We start from the raw sequence: 25,501 nt of genomic DNA on the forward strand, positions 1-25,501 counted from the left end.
ATGTTCCTGCCCCCAGGACAGTGCTGGGGAAGAGGCTTAGCCTGAGGGATCAAGGGTCACTGACGGAAGGAGATTGAGGACAGAAGCTCACTGCAGGCTGTCATCAAGAAAATATCACATTTAAAGATGAAACAGCCCCTTTCACTGGAGCATCTATTTTGTGTCTTGGGCCTTCAAACATTACATTTACTCATTTTAATACCATGGCTCCAACCGATGTTCTGTGTGAGATCACACACGGAGGAATCAAACTAATTTGAGATTATACGCCCACTGCCCTTTCCTAGGAAGAGCGTCTTCTTGTTTCTAATTAAACGTTTTCTTCTATGACAAATGCCAAGATGCCAAAAAAGATCCCTATGAAGAATAAGAAGTGGCAGGAACTTGGGGTCACGGGGGCGCTATGCCCCAAGTCTGGGTGAGCTTTGTTGTTGGTGCTGAATGTCAGTGATTTGCCCAAAGGTCATGGGATTTTGGGTTCTTCTGGATGAGTGTGAACCAAACTCCAGAGGCTGGGCTGTTTTGCACACCCACTTATCAGAGAAATCCGTGCTGCTACCCCCAAATGAGTGTGCGCAGAGCTGGTGTTAGGGTAGCAGTACATCAGTCCAAATCCATTCCCAACCCTGGGCATAAGACGCAAAAGCCAGCACCCTACTCCCTGCTGCCCACGTAGTTCGGTGGGAGATTATCAGGACAGGGAATGGGAGGATGGGGTCATGTCCCAGTTCTGTCTTTTGCAGCCCCGGTAACAGAGGAAGGAAAATAACTTTTACTGAGTGCCCACTATGTGCAAGGAGCAGTGAGGACTTTCACAGCCTCTCAGCCAGTCTTCATAACAATACCAAAAAGAGGGTGTTACCACTATTATTCAACATAGTTTTGGAAGTGTTAGCCACAGCAATCAGAGAAGACAAAGAAATAAAAGGAATCCAAATCGGAAAAGAAGAAGTAAAGCTGTCACTATTTGCAGATGACATGATACTATACATAGAGAATCCTAAAGATGCTACCAGAAAACTCCTAGAGCTAATCAATGAATTTGGTAAAGTAGCAGGATACAAAATTAATGCACAGAAATCTCTTGCATTTCTATACACTAATGACGAAAAATCTGAAAGTGAAATTAAGAAAACACTCCCATTTACCATTGCAACAAAAAGAATAAAATATCTAGGAATAAACCTACCTAAGGAGACAAAAGACCTGTATGCAGAAAATTATAAGACACTGATGAAAGAAATTAAAGATGATACAAATAGATGGAGAGATATACCATGTTCCTGGATTGGAAGAATCAACATTGTGAAAATGACTCTACTACCCAAAGCAATCTACAGATTCAATGCAATCCCTATCAAACTACCACTGGCATTTTTCACAGAACTAGAACCAAAAATTTCACAATTTGTATGGAAACACAAAAGACCCCGAATAGCCAAAGCCATCTTGAGAACGAAAAATGGAGCTGGGGGAATCAGGCTCCCTGACTTCAGACTATATTACAAAGCTTCAGTAATCAAGACAGTTTGGTACTGGCACAAAAACAGAAATATAGATCAATGGAACAGGATAGAAAGCCCAGAGATAAACCCACACACATATGGTCACCTTATCTTTGATAAAGGAGGCAAGCATATACAGTGGAGAAAAGACAGCCTCTTCAATAAGTGGTGCTGGGAAAATTGGACAGGAACATGTAAAAGTATGAAATTAGAACACTCCCTGACACCATGCACAAAAATAAACTCAAAATGGATTAAAGACCTAAGTGTAAGGGCAGACACTATCAAACTCTTAGAGGAAAACATAGGCAGAACACTCTATGACATACATCACAGCAAGATTCTTTTTGACCCAGCTCCCAGAGAAATGGAAATAAGAACACAAATAAACAAATGGGACCTAATGAAACTTAGAAGCTTTTGCACAGCAAAGGAAACCATAAACAAGACCAAAAGACAACCCTCAGAATGGGAGAAAATATTTGCAAATGAAGCAACTGACAAAGGATTAATCTCCAAGATTTACAAGCAGCTCATGCAGCTCAATAACAAAAAAACGAACAACCCAATCCAAAAATGGGCAGAAGACCTAGATAGACATTTCTCCAAAGAAGATATGCAGATGGCCTACAGACACATGAAAAAATGCTCAACATCATTAATCATTAGAGAAATGCAAATCAAAACTACAATGAGATATCATCTCACACCGGTCAGAATGGCCATCATCAAAAAATCTAGAAACAATAAATGCTGGAGAGGGTGTGGAGGAAAGGGAACACTCTTGCACTGTTGGTGGGAATGTAAATTGATACAGCCACTATGGAGAACAGTATGGAGGTTCCTTAAAAAACTACAAATAGAACTACCATACGACCCAGCAATCCCACTACTGGGCATATACCCTGAGAAAACCATAGGTCAAAAAGAGTCATGTACCAAAATGTTCATTGCAGCTCTATTTACAATAGCCAGGACATGGAAGCAACCTAAGTGTCCATCGACAGATGAATGGATAAAGAAGATGTGGCACATATATACAATGGAATATTACTCAGCCATAAAAAGAAATGAAATGGAGGTATTTGTAATGAGGTGGATGGAGTTAGAGTCTGTCATACAGAGTGAAGTAAGTTAGAAAGAAAAAAACAAATACAGTATGCTAACACATATATACGGAATCTAAGGAAAAAAAAAAAAAAAAGGCCATGAAGAACCTAGTGGCAAGACGGGAATAAAGACACAGACCTACTAGAGAATGGACTTGAGGATATGGGGAGGGGGTGGGGTGAGATGTGACAGGGTAAGAGAGTGTCATGGACATATATACACTACCAAATGTAAAATGGATAGCTAGTGGGAAGCAGCCGTATAGCACAGGGAGATCAGCTCGGTGCTTTGTGACCACCTAGAGGGGTGGGATGGGGAGGGTGGGAGGGAGGGAGATGCAAGAGGGAAGAGAAATGGGAACATATTGTATATGTATAACTGATTCACTTTGTTATAAAGCAGAAGCTAACACACCATTGTAAGGCAATTATACTTCAATAAAGATGTTTAAAAAAAAAAAAAAAGAGGGTGTTATTACCAACGTGAGGATACGGACAAGGTGAAAGTGCTGTCTGCCTGCCATCACACAGCCATGATGAGGAAGGGTTAGGGTAAGAACTCAGATCTGTTGTAGCTTCTCACTCTTTCCACTTCATCTCTGAGTCCCTTTTTCTTAGCAAGTAAAGGTGATAAACTCATGGGTGAGCGGCAGATAAAAAATGGCAAGGATGATAGGCTTTATTGCAGCAAAGATGCTGCCGGTGGAGGGTAGAGTGAGCTGGAGTATCAGTCATCACTCCCTTTGCCCATCATGAGCCACTGCCATTGGCTTCTGTCTAATTAAGATCAGGCAGCTGTTTATGGGAACCTGCTCTATGTCAGATGTCCTATAAGATGTTCTACATTTCCTTTTTGAGTGAAATAGAAGAAACACTGATTCTGGGCTTCCTTTCTTCCTCGAATTGCTGGGGAGACAGGAAGTCCATTCCATTATTGGATCAAGAGCACACATTGTCACCATCACCAGCCCTCGCCAGGGAGGACCCAGATAATGGGAAAACGCAAACTTCGTTGAATAAGAAAGACCCCAGAAGCAGCATCTCTGCCTTCTCATCACCAAACGGGGCTCAGTGTGACTCAGCAGAGCCATCCTTTCCTATCAAATCCTCATGGCCCCATCCAACACAGAGCGACTCAGAACACTGTATTCCATCTCTGTGCCAGAGTGGCTCCTGGCTCGGGTCTTGAGACCCTCTAAGCAATTTCTCAGTTTTACAAACATCTGTGTCACTTAACCTCGTACACTCCATTTGTTTATTTGAATAAACTCAGGGAAGATCATATTGGCCGTATTTCACTGGATTGGCCTTGTCAGGGACACTTTAATGCTGTGTTGTTTGGGGACATCCTGCACTCAAGTTGCCAATGTAGCCATAGCCCAATGGAGGCCACAGGGGCAGAGGAAGGAACTCAGTGTCTTGAGTGATGATTATATCGAATCAGCACGGGTATTCTGGGTCAACAGCCATAGCAACGTGATCCCAGGTGGATCCCAAAAGCACCCCAGACCACAGAAACGGACAGAAAGTGAGTGTGGTTCGGAAGCACAATGGCCACTTTGGGAGGCAAGATGGCAGCATGCAACTTTGAGTCTTATCAGCTATACTTCAAATCAGTCAAATGCATCCATGGTTCTTTCTCTGTATTTCCGATTCCGGTCTTTGTGTCTGTCTGCCTCTCTCTGTCTCTTGGTCTTTCATTGTCTCTCTGTCCATTGTGCCTTTGTCACTGTGTCTCTCTGATAATCAGACTCCCACATGTAAAGAGTCCAGGAACAAGACAGACTTGGATTTTTTTTTTAAATTTTTTTTTAAATTTATTATTTATTTATTATTTTTATTTTTGGCCGTGTTGGGTCTTCGCCTCTGTGCGAGGGCTTTCTCCAGTTGCGGCAAGCGGGGGCCACTCTTCATCGCGGTGCGCGGGCCTCTCACCATCGCGGCCTCTCTTGTCGCGGAGCACAGGCTCCAGACGCTCAGGCTCAGCAGTTGTGGCTCACGGGCCCAGTCGCTCCGCGGCATGTGGGATCCTCCCAGACCAGGGCTTGAACCCGTGTCCCCTGCATTGGCAGGCAGACTCTCAACCACTGCGCCACCAGGGAAGCCCCCAGACTTGGATTTTTATACTGCTCATCCACTTAACAGTTTGTGATCTTAACTTGTCTCCGAATGTCAGTTTCCCCATTATTAAAATGGAGATCGTAACATTGACCTTGTTGAGTTGCCATTAGGATAAAATGAAACAAAGAGTGTATAGCAGGCAATTCAGTTGCTGGCTCCTAACAAGTGCCCAATAGATATGAGTTCCCTCCCCATCTCCAGTGCACTTTACCCTCATGATATATTAGGATCCTACCAATCTGCTGGCTTTCCTCTAGCGTGGCCTGCCCTCGGCCCATTTTCAGATCAGCCAATGGAGTCATTGGCTGATGGCTGCAACTATTTTTCATCCAGTTGGTCTCACTCCAGCAGTTTCATGTGGCCTCTTGCTGTAAATCAGTCTGGGAAAATAAATGTCCCCAGTCCATTAGTGCCTTTCCACCACAAGCCAATTTGAGCCACAAAACAGACCAGCTTCTTAATGGCCACTTAAATACATTCCTGCAGCCCAGTCTGGAGACCCTCAGCCTCAAATCCCACCAGCTCCTGTGCAAAAGAACCTCCACTGTTACAAGACTGCTGGCAGCAAAGGCATAGATTGGACCCTTAACACCTGCGGGGGGCAGGGCGGGGGAGACCACAAACCCTGGTTTGTCTAGAACAGTTCCAGTTTGTCCCTGCTATCCCAGAGTAATTGTTAGCAGTGTCCCTTTCACTCTCCAAAGAGTGCTGGTCTGAATGATAGACTATAAAAGGTATCTATGGAAACCAAGAATAATAGTTTATAGTAATAATAATAATGTCTAGCATTCATTGATCACTTGCTCTGCGCCACGCATCACCATAAAGGTCCTGATGCACCGTGGGCTCAGTGTGACTCAGCAGAAACCCCCTTACAGCACTCTGAAGGGAGGTGCTGTTATTATCTCCATTTTATAGAGCAGGAAGCTGAAGTTTAGAGCAACGGTCAAGGTCAGCCAGTGTAGAGGGCGCTGGCTGTGCCTCACTCAGATCCCTTTTACTGGGCGGTGCACCCATCCTCCGGCTGCTGGGAGAGCTGGCTGCTCAGGGGTCAGGGCAGTCCCCGTCCCCTCTTCCACGGGGAACAGGGGCTCCACGTCCCCACGTGGAAAGCAGCCCAGAGCCCAGAACTGACTGATGACAGGGGCTGGGGGGTGTGGGGGCCAGAAGGCTTCCCCCATTGCTACAAGGTCAGATTGACTCTATGGTACAACTCATGCTCCAGAACCCCTGGTGGGATCCAGCTGAGACCCAGCTCTTGCTTGGCCACTTCCCCAGCCCCATCCTGCTTCCCTTGCTCCCAGTCTCCCGAGAGCACCTCTTACATCAACCACTTCAAAAAGCATCCCTGTCCCAGGCTCTGCCTCCAGGGGACCAGTCCTAGGATAGCCAGTTAGCAGGTGGCTGAGCTGGGACTCATGTCTAGGAAGGTCTCACTCTTCATCCCTGAGCAGATGTGATATAACACTGCCTATATTATACACCTCCAAGTCATCAAGTCTCCAGGAAATATGTCATACAGGCATAGATATGACAACAGTCACAACAACTACCGTTTACTTAGTGCCAACTTTGGGCCCCTTTCCTGCATCTGATCCTCTCAACACCATGATGTTCATCTTAGTAACCCCATTTTGCAGTTGAGGCACAAAAATCTTGGAGAAGTTAAGAGAGATGCTCACCGAGGTTACACGGATACATCTTTCTCCAAAGGCCAGGTGCTTTTTCCCTTCGGCCAGTTAAATCACTTGCTGTGTAAATTGTTCACTGAATGGTAGATGAAGCAGATTCCCCATTAAAGTTGATGCTCTGGCAACAATTTAGATGGAAGACTGGGCTATCCCTCCCACCCTGCACACCCTGCAGTGGTTCTTTCTGAGCCGCGTTTGACCATCAAGCCTCCACTTTGGGGGGAAAGCCGTATTACTCTGGGAATGGCCAGAGAATGTTTCCTTAAGCCAGACATAAACAGATCAAAGGAGCCATAGTCACTGAAGAAAGGAAAGAAAGCCAGCGTATGTGCCAAAGGTCCGGAGAAGTAAATTACGTATCTTGTGGCTTTTCCACAGAGGGAGACAAAATAGAATAAAAGGAAAACAGCAGAGCTTTAAGGAGAATCAAACCAGGATTCAAATCCTATCTCTACCACCTGTGTGATGTTTTAGCAAATTACTGAACATCTCCAAGCCTCAGTTTGCTCTAACCGTAATACCTACTGCGTTAGACCACAGACAAGAGGGGTAAATGAGATAAAATATGTATTTCCCCCTGCCTCTTCTCTTCCATTTCCATAAAATTTATACAGTAACCAACTTGGACCCTCATTCCAGGTCTGAATACTACTAGTTCAGATAAACTATGCTTTATTCTCTAGCAAAAAGCATATTCTATTTGATGATAAAAGGTTTACATTAAAAATAGAGAATGAGAGAGAGAGAGAGGGAGAACAGATAAGAGGGAAACCTTCATCCAGGAGGCGATCAGCTGATTCATAAAACTACAGAATGAGTCATCCTGGCTCCCAAGGCTGAACTTACAATCAATGAGAATCTTTGGCCAGCCAATCCTATCCCAGTGGAGAAAGAAGGGCCCAGCGGGCAGTGCTCACAAACCCATTCCAGTCCCCCCTTGCAAAACCGATTACCTCTGCTTCCAGCTTCGGGGAATGAAAATCAATCTGGGCCCTTGCAATACTGTATTCCAAATCCGCCCCCTCACCCCCCATGGCTGGCTAGCTTTCTGAACAACTGGGGTGGGGGATCTGCAGTGATTCCATTGTGTGTGTGTGTGTGTGTGTGTGTGTGTGTGTGTGTGTGTGTGTGTACGGCTCCAGTGAAGAACAGGCTTCAGTGTCTGGCTTTGAAAATCAATCTCCCGGCCTTCATCTTGACATTTATTATTTCCAAACGCTTCAGATACTCTCAGCATTTATGCAGTAAGCAAAAGGCTGGAGAATCCAGACCTATTTGCCCTGCAGGTGACAATCTTTTCTCTTAAAAAGTAGCTTCAACATTTTCACTCTCTGAAAATACACTCTGACGAAGAGTCCTAGAACCTGGTCCTCAATTTGAATGGAGGGTCATAAATTACACACACACACACACACACACACACACACACAGTATTTTTGATGGGTGGTTTAGGAAGGAGAATTATCAATACACAGTTTTAATGTTACTAGATAGACATTCTTCCACCAGCAAGTGAAGAAAAATAATGACTCAACAATCCCCCTCCAGGCGTCTTTCCTCCATCCATTCATCCAGCAGTAACTTAGTCATTCAGCAAGAGCTTATTCAGGATATACTGGGTGCCAAGCTCTGTGCTGGGCACTGGGAATTTATTGGTGAGCAGGGCAGAGGTAAGCTCTGCCTTCTGGGATCAGCCAGCTTGTTTCAGCAAGAGTTAACAGAATAGAACCATATAGGATCCCCCAGCTGGCCGATGCCTTGTCCCCTGCCCTGAACTTCCCAGGGAGAGGCCCCCGTGTTTATAGAGTCAAGCATGACCAGCCCCGTACGTGATGCGTGAGCCAGAGAGCAGCGACCACCTCTCTCCAGCCTCCTCCCAGTCTGGCGAAGGAAACCCGCGTCTGCTCTCAAAGCGGCAGAGGGGAGGGGAAGCTCCTTTGCCTTTTTCTTGCCTCCAGATTGTTCCCAGATTCTGAGTTTGGGGGTCTAACCTGGGAACCGGTGAGCTGGCTGCTGCTTTTAGGGAGCAGTGTCTGTTGGGGGCTTTAAAAAACCGCGATGGGAAGGGGTGGGCCCATCTCACTGTGCTAACAGCAACTTACCCTGAAAAGCCTCCCATGCCGCTGCATGGACAAGTCAAGAGTGGTGGCCCAGTGAGCCCTCTGGGTGAGCCCTCCCTCCCCAGAATTCCAAGGAAATGACCATATAGTAACAGCACAAGAGAGGCTTAGACACTCCAGGAGGAAGCCCAGCCGGTTCGGGGGGCGGGGGGAGGGGGAAGGGAGGAGGGAGGCGGCAGTCTGAAGTTCCCCGGGGAGGAGTGGGGAATAGAAGGGCACTCAGATTGCTGAGCTCCTCCTGAGATGGCAGCAGGAGTTAGGAGAAGATTCAGTTGTTTTGTTTGTGTTTTTCCTCTTCAGAGAAACACAGAAGATGCTTGTGGGGAAAGAGGGGGGATGAAATAGTAGTCTTGGCCTCACCCCTCACGGGGCTTAGATGCTGGGTACCTAGGATGCTTCCCAGTCCCTTTCCCCATATCAGACCACAAGGACGGGAGTGCAGCGGTGAGGAGGAAGGACGCATTTCCCCAGCCCCGCACTTCGTCCCCAGCCCCACCAGGACAATAGCATAGAGGCTGAAAAGATCCAATATCAAATCCTGGCCATGCCACTTAGTGGCGGCTGAATTATCTTGGGCAAATCACTCTCCGAGCCCTGGTTGCCGCACCTGTAATGGGGGGGACAATGATGGTACCTAACTCACTGGGTCCCAGGAAGTATTAAATAAGATCGCACACATAAAACTCTAAAAAACGATGGCTCGTACACAGTAAGCCGACGGTTATTTTTTAAGCATGTTATCGTCAAACCCCCTCTCGTGGCAGCTGAGCTGTAACCCCACGGAGAGCTCCCGCCGCGCAGTCTTCCAGACCCTGAGCGCGGGGCGCCACATCGACCCTTCCCCTCTCACAGGCTCCTCCGGTCACCCCGAGATCCGGCCTGGGGAGGCCGAGGGCCGCCTCTCAGCACCCTCCCCAGCATCCGCTGGCCCAGGGCCTCGGGGAGGCTCAGAGACCCGGGTGAGGGCGCGGAGGGGGGTGTCCACGGAGGCGCTCCCCCCACCTGCTCCCCGGAGCGCTGAGCGCGCAAAGAGAGAAAAAGAGAAAGGCGCGGATACTGGACCAGGCTTTGACGCGGATCTTGAGCTCGCCGTCCTGCGGCTCGGGCATGGCCTTCCTGGTGACCCGCAGCTTGTTGAGCCCCCCGAAGCCGGCCAGCACCACGGCGCGCATCTCCTGGGCGTCCCCGAGGCGGTGAGAGCCGCCGCCGCCCTCCGCCGGCTCCTTGACTGCCTCCTTCTCGATCATTTGCTCCGTCTCCTCCGCCTTCTCCACGCCTTCCTTGGCCATGGCGCGCGCGGGCGCGGGGCGCACGGGCTGCAGCGGCTGAGGCGCGGGGGGCTCGGGGCTCCTCTCCCGCGGGTTCCTCCTGTTGAATGTGGGATGCTCAGCGGTGCAATGGCTGCAGCCTCTGCGAGCAGCGCCGCGGTCCACAGCCTCCGCCGTAATCCTCCCAAGAGCCGCGCCCCTGTCCACCCCATCTCGCTCCCCACCGCTCTACCCTGCCCGATCAAAGCCTCAACTCCAGTTTCTCAACCAGTGTCAAATCAAGCTCTTGATCGTAGACCCAGAGTCCAGATTTGCCCCAAACTCGTGAATTAAACATGAAGAGAGGACGCCTTGTTCTCCTCTGTGGGCGCAATACTTCATTATATACGGCGCAGGCTGGGCGCCTTGAAATGGACAGAGATGAATGTCTGGGTCTGGAGGATGCCTCCCCGCCCCAAGGTTGCCTCCTCTCCCACCGACATGCGGGGGCGGGCGAGATAGACTGGAAATGGTGCTTTTTCCCAAACCATCAGTCCCATCTAGAAGAGAGGAGAGGTTCTGGAAGCTGGAAACTAGAAATCTCTCTCGCTGCCCCGAGGAGTCCAAATCCAGGGTCTTCACACTCAGGACCTCCAGGGTTATCGCGGATGCTCCTTACAGCATCGCCAGGAGCACCTTCTGATGGCTAATTCTCACTACCCACACCATTTGGGGCTGTTAAAGAGGCTCCAAAAAGAATTCAGTACCAGAAAGCGGTCCTGTTCTTGATTTGACCTCCCCCCACCCCCGAGAAGATCAGATCAGTGTGCACCCCTCTGCAACACAGTCGTGTACACACACACACACACACACACACACACACAAGTGCACGCGCGCACAGCAATAACTGGCTTTTTGTCTTTTGTTATCGAGGCCTTTGAAAAAGAGCTCACGGGAAAATCTTAGATTTTTTTTTTTTTTTTTTTAAGGAAAAAAGATGGGGGATTGCCTTACGGCAGTTTAAGGAAAGGTGCAGTTGAGGAATGATAGGTGTATATTCTAGTTACAGTGCAACCACAGCCAGCCTTGGGATCTTGGATGACTCATTCAGTCTTTCAGGCCTCAGCTTCCTCATCCATAAAATGGGTACATTAATTTTGTTTATTTGCATTGTGCTAAATGCTGGGCTGAACATGACTTTCCATAACTCATGGTCCTTACCTTTGAGGAGCTCATTCTCAGAGTGTGAGGCAGGGAGGACACAGTCAACAAATCGACAGGACACAATGAATAGTGTCAGTGCCTCTTCTCCCTCGGCCTCTCTGCTTTAATGCCCTGGCCTTCTATTCCTCAAAAAGAGTATTAGGTTCCCTCCTACCCGCTGTTGTCCCCAAGCCTGGAATGTATATCCCACCTCCTTGTGTTAATTCTTACTTCACTCTCAACTGAAACACCCATTCCTAGTGAGAAGCTCCCCAACCCCAGGGTATGTTGGCTGTCCTGTATGGTAAACTCTCATGACAGTTTGTAACACACTTTAATATGATTACCTGTTAATGTCTTTCCCTTTTCCAGCTGTGGTCTTCATGTGAGCAGGAGCTATTTCTGCATTTATCCAGCATGGTTTTCCTGGGAGGTTAACACATGATTGGTACATAGTAGAATATACTCAGAAAAGTGCTTGTTGAATGAATGAATGAGTTTGTGAATGCAGATGCTACCGTGGGAACCCAGAGGAGGGTACAGTTGAAGAAGACCTCAGAGAGCGGGGGACTTGAGCCAGACCTTGAAGATGAGCCAGATTCCTCAGGCGGATGACCTCAAACACCTTCAAACACATAGAAAGGTGGCAGGTGATAGGACTTTTGGGAAGACACTGCCTTATTCTACGTGAGCTGAGCATTGGCTCTGTTTGGCAGTCACTGGAGACGAGGCTGAAAGGTTGGCAGGCACCAGCTTTTGAGGATTTTTACATACTGTGTTATAAAATTTAAGACATAATCATGGAGGCAATGGGCATCACTGAAGGCTTAAAAAACAAAAACAAGGGAATGGCATCACCAGACTGCATTTCAGGATAACAACTTTGGCAGTAAGGGGGTGATGGTTTAGAGGATGGAGTTACTGGAAGCGTGGAGATCAGTTAGAGACTAGACAGACAAAAATCAATAAATCAATCAGTAAATAAGAGGCTCAACTGAGGCAATGGCTGTGGGGTGGAAGAGAGGAGATTAGAAGGAAGCTGAATAGACAAGGCTTGGCTAGTGAATTAAACATTTTATTGTAAACCCAATTGTCCAAATTATTAAGCCTGTTGACATTGTGAGATATAACGTTGAGGCTGGATTCTACCCTGAAACAAAAATTGTTTTTTCATAAATTTATTTATTTATTTAGTTTTGGCTGCATTGGGTCTTCGCTGCTATGTGCGGGCTTTCTCTAGTTGCAGCGAGCGGGGGCTTACTCTTCATTGTGGTGTGTGTGCTTCTCATTGCGGTGGCTTCTCTTGTTGCCGAGCACAGGCTCTAGGTGCGCGGGCTTCAGTAGTTGCAGCGTGCGAGCTCAGTAGCTGTGGCTCGCGGGCTCTAGAGCGCAGGCTCAGTAGCTGTGGTGCACGGGCTTAGTTGCTCCGTGGCATGTGGGATCTTCCCGGACCAGGGCTCGAACCCATGTCCCCTGCATTGGCAGGCAGATTCTTAACCACTGCACCACCAGGGAAGTCCCTGAAACAAGAATTTGAGTGCCAGTGGTTTATTTTGGAGGTAATCCCAGGAAGCTCCCATCAGGAAGTCAGAAAATGAGCAGGGAAGCAATAGAAACCAACATAGGGTGTGTTACCATGGGGACAAATGGGTCTCAAACCCAAAGACAGTGTGGAACAAGCCTTAGAGTTATCCCTCCCAGGGAGTAAGGAAATGGGTATTTTTAAACTAAGTTTTCTGCTAATTGAACAGCTAAAGGCTGTTTCTGGAAGTGTTAACTCCCTGGCACTTCCAGCCTGCTCCAGGTACCTGGGCTGAGATGCCCCAGTCAGGACGCTCTCAGTAGGAAGCCATCACCTTAGACAGGGAATGGTGAGTTCAAAGGGGATATGGACTTGGCGCTGACAACATCTGCAAGGTGTGGTATTGTTTTGGGGGTGACTACTCTTCTACACACTTTAGGTATGTTTTGTAATTTGATTCTCAGAATAACCTTATTAGGTAAGCATCATTATTACTGCTTTACAGAAGAGGAAACCGAGTCTTAACATGGTGAATTATCCTGCTCAAAGGAACACAGTGACTGTGGTGTGATACACAACTGACACCAAATGGGTGCTCTTGACATGTCGCCATGCATGTTTATTTGGATGGGTCAAGTGAGTCCTTCCCCTGATTGGTAATACTCCATGGCATTTTTGGTGTTCTTTTCCCCTTTATTGGCCTCCTAATATTTCTGTCCCACTAAGATCCCTTGGCTTGATTCTGAGGGTTTTCCTTTAGCAACAGAAAGTTAATCTACTTTGCACTCAGCACACAGCATGTTTAAGAGAAAGTGTTTGCCTTATAGTATGTTAAAAGAAATATAATTACTTCCTCCAAGGGAATCTTCTGGCTGTTTACAAACCCCAGATTATAATTGGTTTGCAGCCGATTGTGACAACAACTAAGAGGAAACACACCACAATCTGTGCTGCTCGGGGAGGAATACCTTCCTCTGAGTCTTATATACCACCATTTGGATCATTAAGTATTCCCAAATCTTCTCTGTGGTGGAATATGACAAGTGCCATGTGGCAAGGCATCTCTCCAAATAAGCACAATAAATCTATTTTCAATTTATAAAATTGATCCCCTGGGCATTAGCTCATTTAGAGTTTCAGTGGTGAAATATCTTACATTGTAGGGCAATGTCACACAGCGGCCACTGTTGGTGAAATACAGTATTACAACTCAGCTCTATTAGCTCCTATATGCCGTGGGAACAGGTGTGTGTCCCCGTGGGAGGAGTATAGACAGTCAAAATAGGAACTGCTCAAGGTATTAGCCATCTTAGGGGAGTGTCACACAAAAGAGGTGAGATCTTTGAGCAAGAATATATGGGAAACAATCTTAGCATGATTTCAGAATGGTTTTCTAAATAACTTGGAATGGTTCAGTAACTTTCCAGAGAAATAGGTTACCTGGAGCAAACAGTCAATGTCTGAAACTATATCCTTCAGTAAGATTTCTTCTATTGTATTTTCCTCAAAACAGTTAGAGTCATTTATTATAATACATTGTTTAATCTAAAAAATAATCCTGTGCCATAGGTACTATTACCCTTATTTTACACAGGAGAAAATTTAATAGAAACTGAGTAACTTTCCCAAGGTCACCTACTTAGTCTGTGGCAGAGCTGGGATTTGAAGTGGGAGGCATTTGACTCTAAAATGTGGATTCTTAACCACTATGCCTAATGCCTATGTTTTATAAGCTGTTACATGTTTCAAAAATTCCATAGAATAGGTTGAGAGTAAGGAGAAAAATTTAGAAGGTCAGTAATGAAGAACGGTTAGTAGTTGATGGCCACTGAAAGATCTCAGTAAAATCCAAGAACTCATATTCAAGGATGTATGCTATAATTTCTTATAGTTTGGGTTGATGTAATTTAAAAGGTAATGAAGCATGATTGACACAAATACAGCATTATCTTCAGAGAAGTACTGGATAGGTGTGCAGCCCATCCTGAAGGTGGTGGAATAAACTTCCTATTTATATATCGTAGGACCAGTCATAGATGGTTAACTCTAGATGTGTCAGAGGAAAAAAAAATGAACTGATATCTGTTCATCACCTTTTGAGTGCTGACCTTGTACTACTGCTAAGTACTGGAGATAGAATGGTGACTAAGACAAACATTCTCAGTCCCAATGGAGCTAGCATTCTAACTAAGGAGAAATATATTGGTTTAGGTTGGGTTCCCCAGAAGCAAATCTTTCTTAATTCAAATATTTGAGTACAAATGGCTTATTTGAGTGGTGATTCTAGGAAGTAGGTGTCTGTGGAATTGATATAGGGAAGGGAAAGAAGTCAGTACAAGGTACATTATCTAGCAGGTTATCACTGTCATTAACTCAGGTTAAATCCTGCTGGAGAACCCTAGATGACAGTGTAGAACACACCTCAAAGGTCTCCTAATCAAGAAGCAAGGTAAATGGAGTATCCATCAACTCCTATCCGTCCTCCAGTCCTGTTGGTCGAGGGCTCTTTCTGGGGGTTGCTAACCACCTACCCTTTCTGATCTGCCCTGTACATGGATTGTTTTGGAATTGGCAGTTAGACCAAGCTATCCTGAAAGAGTTGCAGGTGTCTTGATTTAAAGCCATTGGGTCATTGTGCACGGCAATGGTGAGTTCCAAGAAGGTGTACGTGGAACAAAAACAATCGCTGCTATACATATGAAACCAAAAGAATCATAGTATGGTAAGCACTGTAAAGAAGGAATAGAAGGTGCTGTCTGGAAGGTCAGAGAAGGCTTCACTATGAAACTGATGACAAAGTATTAGATTCAGCTATGAATAACAGAAACCCCCAAATAAGAAGTAGCTTAAAGAAAGTAGAATATACTCAAGGATGGTATGATGTCTCCACAAAGTCATCAAGATCAATGTTCCTTCCAGCTCTGTACTTCAACTAGATGAAGGATTGGCCCGCATTCTGGTGGTTCAAGATACAGCCCTCACACCCATGTTCCAGGTAGCAGGAGCGAGACATGTGGGATGGGAGAGAAAGGCCCACATCTTTCTTTTTAAGGAAACTTGAGGAGACCACCAAAATATTTACATCTACTTACCTCTTATTGGCCAGAGCCTAGTCACATGGCCATATCCTGCTTCAAAGGAAACTGGGAAATGTCTTTTTTTCTTAGTTAAGTGACAGTGCTGGAGGTGAGAGTCAGGGTTCGATAATTGATGGGGAATAGGAAAGATAATATTGGGATGTGGTATATAGAGATGTCACTGAAGGGCTTTTAATAAATGAATGATATTATGGAGAATGGAGGTTAATCCTCATAACATCTGAAAGTGCATCTGAAAGTGAGATCCAAGGATCTCAATCATGTGACTCAATCCTGCTCTCTCAACAACTCCTTTAAGAGAGCTTTTCACCCTTTTGGATTTTTCTCTTCAAAGGACTTTGACTGTCATTTTATAATGAAAGTTAACAAGAAAACTTATAATTCTCTTTCCATAACCGAAAAATGCTAGTCATGAGACACTGAAGACCATTTTAGCTCTTTATGAGCCCAATCACGTATGAATACAATTAGAAACATTTCACCTGCTCTTATTCTTTTATCCATAAGTAGCTGTTATCCCTGGAGACATGGTCTTATCAGTTAGTATTATTTGGTATACACCATCAGCCAAGTGAGGAGAAGAGTATACTGCACAAGAGTGAGTAAAAAATTTCAATCAAGTAGCTTATGTTTTTGAAGCCTTGTTCATGCTAAAAGATCATTTCTGAGTGATTTATTTTACCCCTCCCTCTGAATTTTATCAAGGGTTTTCCACCTAGTGTGAGGCTACATGATTTCTCGTATGCATCATCACTGCAATGATGCCGTCTGCTTCTTTCAAATGCTGCAGAGAGCTGTGTTTTCCCCAGAGTACTTTGCTATAGATCATTGTGAATAATGGTAATGTGATAGGGATGAAAAATTTAGGTTCAGAAGTAAACAAAGCATTTACTCCTCAGATGGAGTCCAAGAGAAACCCGAAAGGGGGAGAATTCCTTCCCCGACCCCATCCCAACCATTCGTTTTCTTACAAGCTGAGAACATCATCCTACAAATCAGGATGAATTAACCCTCCAGCTAACTCAGTCTCTTATTTCCCTGATGTCTCTGGTTTGGGCTAAGAGCTGATTCCCCTGAGGGTTTTGTTTCCATCGTTATTTGATTGGCCCATATCCAGATGGTTGGGGCTTTCTCAGAGTGATGACTGTGTGAAGCTACAAGATCTCGATGTAAACTGAAAATACTCAATATGAGAAGGGCACATTTTTCCTTTCCTGTTCTGAGATTAGAAGGATCAAACCCCAGGAAATAGGGAAAATCTCTTCAGGAGCAAGCATCCTACCCTTTTCCTTTTAGTATGCCTCTCCTCTTCACAAAGTTTAGTGGGGTGCTTTACACAAAGTAAGTGGGCAAGAAATAATATCCATCTATCATCCATCCATCCGTCCATCCATCCAGCCAGCCATCAATCTATCCATCCACCATCCATTCATCCATCCATCCATCCATCCATCCATCCATCCATCAATCTATCCATTCACCCATCCATCCAGTTCCTGTATTCTTACTAGGCAATAAGCAAAGTGGAAGGAACACATACCTTTTTTCCACAAGTTGTTCATATCCCAGTTTTCTGTTTACTAGCTATGTGGCCTCTAGGCTCCAAGAGATTGAGAGAGTTGCCCACATTAAATAAGGATCAGAAGACCTAATTTTCAGGATGTGAAAACTATATGAGATACCATGCCAAACCCTTCCAAGTATTATTTCCCACACAAAGCCGTTGATGAATGGACAGTAATTTCCTCTCTGCTTCCTTCATGGGTAAGGCTTGGTACATGTCCTGAGAGGGAGACAGACACATAAACAACATGACACAATGTCCTAGGGAGGCAGTACAGTGCAGACAGAGAATAGGTGCATAGGCTCTGGGATTGGATGGGCTGTGTTCCAGTCCTGGCTTGAACTCTTCCTAGCTGTGAAATCTGGGCTAATTCCTTTTCTGTTGCTTTATTTTCTAATCTGTAAGATATGGATATTGATCACACCAATTTTACAGATTTGTGGGGGAAATTTTAAAGAAGTAATCCAAATAAATGTCTATGCTTAGAAGAAATACTCTTTATAAGAAATAATCCAAATAAATGTCTATGCTTAGAAGAAATTTTAAAGAAGTAATCCAAATAAATGTCTATGCTTAGAGAAATACTCTCCAGCTACACATTTGTAGCTGCCTTTGTCATCGCACTTAATATTTCAATAACTGTGTTTAATTCATAAAGTAGAGAGTTCCAATCCAGCCTTTTACAAAGTCTATTCAATAACACAGTAGTTTCCTGGGATATTGGTTGATGCTAGGGTAAAAGGGAGTTCTGTGATTAAATTTTCTTGTGTCTCTGTAGTGCAGTTAAGCCTCTTTCTTTAATGTAGTTCATTTTAGAGACATGCAAATCTTTTGATTCTCTAAATGGAGGTACTGAATGCAGCTTCACCCAAAATTGCTTGACTTCCAGCCGTTTTCTCTTGAAGACTAGCATTCTGCAGGATGTCTTTTGGGAAAAGATGCTCTAGACAAATCAATGGGTAACTGTTTCTGAGTGGCTGCTCAGGGATAGCCACTGTAGAGGAAAGAGAAAGAGAAAATAGCATGATCTGCCCTCAATGAGCTGAGAGGCGTACCTGAGAGAACAGAAAAGTACAAACAGTTTGGAGAAGCCTTAAACACTAAACTGGGACCCAGAAAGATTATGAAACAGATAAAGTGGGTCTGATGGGGGGTACGATAGGGAGCAGTGGAGACTGTGGCAAACAGGGGTGCAGATGGCCATTCTAAACTCAACTTAAGTCTATCATTGCCATGTGAGGACGTGTGCTTAGTGTTGCCAGGTCTTCCAAATGCTCAAGAGAAGCCCGAAGTCTGGATTTTTATGTGAAATCTCCCCAATTTAAAAAATCCTGACAAATATTACATAGGATGAACAAAACCTATCTGTGAGCTATATTTAGCCCATGTGGCACCAATTTGCAATTTTTGCTCTAAGCTAGGAGTTCTCAGCCAGGGATGATTTTGGCCCCCTGGGAACATTTGGCAACGTCTAGAGACATTTTTGGTTGTCACAAGTGGTGCTACAGACATCTAACGGGTGGAGGGTAGGGATGCTGCTGAAAATCCTACAAGGCACAGAACTGCCACCACAACAAAGAATTATTCAGCCCCTCATGTCAATATTGCTGAAGTCGAGAAATCCTGCTCTAAGCCATGAATCCTTAGATCCTGCAAGCGAGGAAGGTCCATGGTTTTGACTTGCCGCCTGTGTGACCTTGGAAATGTCCTTGTTCCAGGTGGTAAAAGAAGATATTTGGGGCTTCCCTGGTGGCACAGTGGTTGAGAGTCTGCCTGCCAATGCAGGGGACACGGGTTCGAGCCCTGGTCTGGGAAGATCCCACATGCCGTGGAGGAACTAAGCCCGTGAGCCACAACTACTGAGCCTGTGCGTCTGGAGCCTGTGCTCCGCAACAAGAGAGGCCGCGATGGTGAGAGGCCCGCGCACCGTGATGAAGAGTGGCCCCCACTTGCCACAACTAGAGAAAGCCCTCGCACAGAAACGAAGACCCAACACAGCCATAAATAAATAAAAATAAATTTTAAAAAAAAGAAGATATTTGGACTAATTGATGCTCAAGGGACTTTCCAGCCCAGGGGCTGAGGTCACATCAGTCCTCAAGGTTGGCGGTGGCCTGGCACACGGGCTGTCTCTGCAGAGACGACATTGATGGGAAATGATAGCTACTGAAATGACAACACACACTGGGGGAATGTTTCCAACCTGGAAAACTGTTTGTCCTTTTGATGAGTTCAGAAGCCTGTTTCCTGCAGGTCTCACTCCATACACTTGAATAAATTGGAAGCTGATTTTAGAAGCTACTGAATCATCCTGGGCAATTTTGTTGTAGAGACCGTACATATTTTATTAAGGCAAAAATCAAAGCACATGCTTTAATCTAATATACCAATGCCTTTCCAAATAGAGAGAGTCTCTCGGATATTGACTTTGAGTTTTGGCATCGCACAAGCCTGCTTATCCAGTTGGTTATCAAGAGCAAAGTGTTTTGGTTCTTTGTTTTAAGATTAAGGATTTAATTCAATCATGCCCTCAGTGGAATTGGGGCAGGCTGCAGGATGAGGTGCGTGGAGCAGGGTAGATGCTTTGACCAGGATAAGCAATGATGGCTGGGGGTTGGGACAGAGAGTAAATGAAGGTAAAGAAGCCTGGAGTCTCCAGTGATACACCCAGCACATTATTGCTAATGTCAACTCTGACCCCATCTCCAGGTACTGACTCACCCACTACACAGGCTGCCGTCCTGTGACATCATTCCTCCTTCCCCCAATGCGCTGCAGGGTTTCTCAAAGAGATAAATTACTAGGGAGAAAGGGTTTTCTGCGATCCTGCAGAGGTAGAAGCAGGGATATTGTTGCGGGACTCCTGGGCCCTGACCCTTTTCCCCATGATCCCGAGAGAGGAGGTTGTGCCTTTGGTGATGCTGAGTTTCAGGAACCAGGAGAGCCAAGTGTTTGCAACGTTTGCTTTAACAACAATGTGTGTGGATTGTTAGGGCTGGTTCTTCTGGAATGACGGTGTGAACCTGAGGACACACGAGCAGTGGCAAAGCGAAACTTCCACGCAGTGCGGATGATGGCATCAGCAGCTGTGCCCCTGTTAAGGGTTCTGGGGGCCAGAGGAACTGCACCAAACCTGCTACATCTGCCCCTTCTCTGGGTGGCGATCACTCTTCCAATAACTTCCTGTCTCCTTAGCCTACTGAGCTGGGAAATCAATCTAATTGTATGGCAGGTGTATGAGTGAATGCATACAACCCCTGCCGGTCCCTAACACACTTGAAATGCAGGTCAAGGCACAATGCTGGCTGCTGTGCAGGTGTCTTGGTTATGGTTTCCCCTAAAGCAGACCCTGAGACTAGGATTTGATCCAAGCAGTTTATTTGGGAGGAGATCCCAGGAAACACTGGTAATGGAGTGGGAGACTTAGGGATTGAGAGCAAAAAGGAGATGTGTACATTTTCAATCAAGTGGCACCTGGGGCTCATCCCCACCGGGGAATCATAGAAGGCAGTGTAGAACGTGCTTTTGAGTTATTCCAAATGGTCATTGATGAAGCTAGGGTATTTATCCACCAGGAATTCCCCTTCTGTAATTTGTTGAGAGCTGCTTTCAGAAGCATTAACTTTTCAGAACTGCTGACCTGCCCTGCCTTCAGGCCAAGCAGGCTCCCACAGCAAAAGCCCTCAGGCAGAGAGTAGCAGGTGTTCACTGCTAGCAGCTTTAGGAGTGCAGAGCTAAGTGTTAAGGGCAGAGGGGCGTGCAGTGCTGGCAGCTGCTGTAGCATATTGATTTAAATTATTATTGTCATCCTACCACTTACATGAATGCAAGCCAACTCTAATATCCTTATGCTTATAGCTCTTATAAACAACTACATAAAAGCCAAACATGCTTACATATTATATCTTTAAGCAGTAAAAAGCCATATAAATCAAAATTACAATAATAACTCTGTGTGATGGGTGGTGTGGTTTGGTCAGATAAAGTCAAGCTTTGTAATGCAAGTGTGATCCTGACTTCCAAGGAGCATGTTGTTTTGTTTTGTTTTGTTTTTGACACATACTTTTTAATTTTATTTATTTATTTATTTATTTATTTATGGCTGTGTTGGGTCTTCGTTTCTGTGCGAGGGCTTTCTCTAGTTGCGGCGAGCGGGGGCCATTCTTCATCGCGGTGTGCAGGCCTCTCACTATCGCGGCCTCTCTTCTTGCGGAGCACAGGCTCCAGACGCGCAGGCTCAGTAATTGTGGCTCACGGGCCTAGTTGCTCCGCGGCATGTGGGATCTTCCCAGACCAGGGCTCGAACCTGTGTCCCCTGCATTGGCAGGCAGACTCTCAACCACTGCGCCACCAGGGAGGCCCGAGCATGTTGTTTTGAATCCAGAATTGCAGTTAGATCTTGTGATAACTAGATTTTCTCCCAACTTTTCTAAATTCCCGCTGCTACAAAAAGTCAGCCCTGCAGCTATGAGGTCATCTGGTCTTCATAGGACATAAGTGCATTATTTTGTATTGTCCTTTTATCAGTCAAGGTTCTGACTTGAAACTGAGTTAACATGTAAAGGAAAGGAATTAATTGGAGGGTGTTGGGCAGCTCACAGGGTCCCTGGGGAGGCTGTAGAATCATGGAAGTTGGGAAGCAGCCGGGAGCCCCGCTGAAATCAGGCCACAGAACCTGTCTCGTGAGGACACTGCTCTTGCCATTTCTGGTAAATACGGGACCGCTTTGCTTGTGCCGCCACCACCAGCAGCAGACATCGGGTGCCACTGCTGCTTCGTCACCCTGTTGCTGCTAAAATCTTGACTTTGCTGCCACTGCTCCAGCCAGCCATCCTCAGAATCAGTTCTCTGCTACCTTGCTTCAAAGCCCAGTTCGGGTGTGAATCTGATTAGTGGAGCTTGGACCATGAGCCTGCACCCTCATTGGGAAGGAAGCTGGCAAAGCAGATATCTGGTGTCATCAGGTTCTAGAGTGGGATTCGGGGTTTGCCTACCTCCAAGGTTCAAGGCTGGGGTATTCCCCAGACACAGGAAGAAAGTTCAGATGCTGTGTAGCCAAAAAAAGGTGACTAGTGTCCACTACAGTTTTTTTTCTTTTCTTATTAGTATGTCACATTTAAAGAGGCTAAAGAAAAACTAGGTGAGCTGGTCACCGTCCACTAAAAGTTATCCCAAAAGATTATCAAAGTGGTCGAATTTTAAAAAAATGTTTTAAAGTTCCCAAAATCGAGAAATGGGAAGTGCTCAGTACATGAGGGCAAGGTAGTCTTAATTCTGCACCTGTTACTACCTCTCATCCTAGAAAGCAAGGGTTATGTCTTATTTCTTTCTTTGTGGGTAATTATAGGCATTGACTAAAGGAGGGGAAACAGGTGTCAAGTGGCGTCAGGGCGGGGGGAGGAAACAGTTTATATTAGGTTTTAAGCTCTTAAACATGAATAGGTCGGGGCACTGAGTTAGCAGGAGCCACTTAGCTCTTGCTCTTTTGAGAAGTGCAATTTCTAGGGTAGAGCAGAGAAGAATGCCACTTGGTGTGGGAAGAGGGTCTAAGAAAAGGTGTTTTGAAGCCCAGGGAAGCTCAGCTATGGTTTGAAGAAAGAACCATGGTATAAAACCAAGACAGACCAAAGTATTTATAAGAATACTGAATGTTCTAGAGGAAAAAGTGCTTAAGGGAAACATTCAAGAGTAACTTGGCTTTCCACAGTCTTTGCCCTGGAAATAAAACTCAAAGGAAACCAAGACCCCTTGAGCAGCAGCTTTGGATGACTTCAGTTAACACACCAGAATATCTATGGGGGGAAAATGAAGGTTTTATTATTTTTGGTAAAACATTCTAGGGTCCCAGGTAAATTTACTTTACCAACTTTCTCTAATTATGTAAAAATAAAATTATTCCCCTAAGAAGAGTACTGGAAACAGATGGGCTGCATAATCTATCCAAGATTTTTCCATCTGTGTTTTTGGGCATCTGGGTATTAACTTGGGATTTCACGGAAAAGCATATGCCCAGAAATGAAAGTCATTTTTCAGATAAACACAGCTTAAGTGAGAAGGCCATCCCTATTCATGGAAAAGGCCCAAGACAGACAATCTAGACAGGGCAGTGCTTTATTTAAGATTGTTCTAATTAGTAAGCTGGAAGCGTTTAATTTAAATACAAATTTAAATGCTGACTTCCTTTCTTTTGCCAGTAAACATGAAAAGTGTGTGAGAAGTGTGTGTGTGTGTGTGTGTGTGTGTGTCTTTGAATGCCGCAAGCCGGTGTGACTTTAGGTATAAGGCAAAGGATCCACATGGAGTGTTTTTGGGGGTGTAAAGTGGTACAAACACTTGAGAGGGGAATTAGTGCACGTGAAACAAAAGCCTTTAGAAGATGTAAACTTTTGATTCAGCAAGTCCCTTTTTAGAAAGATATTTTAAGAAAATTATTAAAGACATATGCAAATATTTCCGCTCTAAGCATTTTCACTGCAGCATTAATTATAATACCACAAACCTGGAAATCTCAACTTCTACAAGAGTCACGATAAGAGATTCTCTCCCATAGCCATACAATCGAAAACCATGGGACTTTTGAAAATACCATCAATGGAAGGATATTTTAAGCAGGTTGAAGAAGCATCCAGATGAGTGATGTCTATGCATGTACATATGTCCTTGATATTAAGAAGGTGTGGAAACGTCAAGGATGTTCTTAATGATGATTATCTCCGGTTGATAATTTTATGAATATGCTGAAATTTTTATTCTTTATGCATAGCTGTACTTTCTAACTTTTCTACAATTAACATATATTGCTTTTATACTTAAACATTTTCAAATGACTTGTTTTAAGAAAAAAAATATAGCATACATCTTCCCTTCCAGCTCTTTTGACGGGAGAAGGAATTTTTAATAAGTAAATGAATAGCTACGTGGTGTTCGATGTTTTTATATATATCATTTCATTAATTGCCACAATATCTTGTGAGGTAGAAAGTGCTTTTATTTTAATTTTACTCCCATTTACGAGAAACTGAGGTGTACACCACTAGAAAATGGAAACCCTGGGTTCAACCCAGGGTGGCTGGTTCCCAAATCCACATACGTTCATCACACCCACTGTCACCCAGATCCCAAAGGGTCTTCCCAAGGACTCTTACACCTGCTTTTCATTTCCCAGAATTCTGTCCTCAAATTGGCTTTGAGAGACCAACGTTCCTTTTCAGAGGGAAAAAAAAAAAGGGGGCAAGATTTTAGTCTATCAGATTTTGAACACCCAACAACTATTTACCCTCAAGGTAGGATTATTTCTCCTGTTGCCCCACTTCCTGGGGCAGAGAGTACACCAAGTCTAAGAAAGTAGATAGTATTTGGTGACAGGACACCAGGTGCAGAAAGAGGCAGCCTCCTCTGGGACAGCACAGAGGAAAGGCTGCACGTGGCAGTGTAGAGCCCAGATGCCTTGGAGATACTTCACCAGCCAGGTCCAAGAAGATCCTGCATGCTCCTCCCCGGAGAGCCGGCCCAGGAGAAACGCAATGAATGAATGAGTGAATGAATGGGAAGTGGGTGGGGAGACCTAAAGCATTAGAGATACCAAGGGCAGTGGAGGGAAGGAACAGAGAGAATTAACAAAGGCGAAGAGTATTTTTTAATCTTTTAACTGCAAAATAGGTGATGCTAAAGCATAGCCGCAAGTGCTTGGATGAGAAGTCCCATCTCTACTCAGTTGCTGGGCCAAATTGAAGATCTGGGGGAGCCATTGGCCCTAGGGCTGGTATGGGTTGGATGGTATAACTCAAACCCCAGAGAAAGGACTGCTGGGCACATGTCACACCTTACCTCACGTTGACCCGAAGTGTGTGAGTGACCGACTGATGTTAGGGGTTTAACCTTGGGTCGTACTGCTCACTTTTCCTTTCTCATCCGTGTTGATTTAACTGTATTTTTTTTGAATGTGTGGAGCATTAACATGCTTCCAAAAGTCAGAACAATACAAAATGGTATACTCAGACAAGTGTTTCTCCTTTCGGCACCCCCTCCACCCTGTTTCTCCTGCCTACTCCTTAAAGGTAACCAAGTTCATCGTTTTCTGGGTTTTCCTTTGTGTTTCTTTTTGAGGTAGATTAGCACATATTTATGTACATTTTCTTTTTTTCCTCTTCTAACACAGAAGGTAGCATTCTATATATGCCTTTTTGCACTTTTCTCTTTGCCCTTAATCTCTCCTGGAAATCACTCTGTAAGCAGTTCATAGGGATCTTCCTTATTTCTTTTTACAGCTTCCTAGTAATCCGTTGTGTGTAAATACCAAGGTTTATTCTTTCCTGATTTTT

At 45.0% G+C, this 25,501-nt stretch overlaps 1 protein-coding gene and 1 long non-coding RNA gene across 3 annotated transcripts in view; both read right to left on the reverse strand.

Moving 5' to 3' along the window:
- The window catches only part of VAT1L (vesicle amine transport 1 like), a 154,682-nt gene extending 144,725 nt beyond the window's left edge, over positions 1-9,957 (reverse strand). The window contains exon 1 of one of the 2 annotated variants that reach the window (XM_007182601.3): positions 9,609-9,956. In XM_007182601.3, coding sequence (XP_007182663.1) covers positions 9,609-9,835 — 227 coding nt within the window. In that variant the 5' untranslated portion in view covers positions 9,836-9,956. Of the gene's footprint in view, positions 1-9,608 lie in introns of both variants that reach the window. The other variant, XM_057533908.1, reaches the window with a different exon arrangement.
- On the reverse strand, positions 4,406-9,582 carry LOC130705707 (uncharacterized). Its single transcript, XR_009006061.1, has 3 exons — positions 8,529-9,582; positions 4,971-5,115; positions 4,406-4,674 (listed from the first exon to the last, which is right to left on the reverse strand). It is a non-coding gene; the product is annotated as an uncharacterized LOC130705707 (long non-coding RNA).
- Positions 9,958-25,501: the final 15,544 nt, after the last annotated feature.

Source organism: Balaenoptera acutorostrata, chromosome 19 (genome assembly GCF_949987535.1).
Source record: "Balaenoptera acutorostrata chromosome 19, mBalAcu1.1, whole genome shotgun sequence".
Classification (NCBI taxonomy): domain Eukaryota; kingdom Metazoa; phylum Chordata; class Mammalia; order Artiodactyla; family Balaenopteridae; genus Balaenoptera; species Balaenoptera acutorostrata.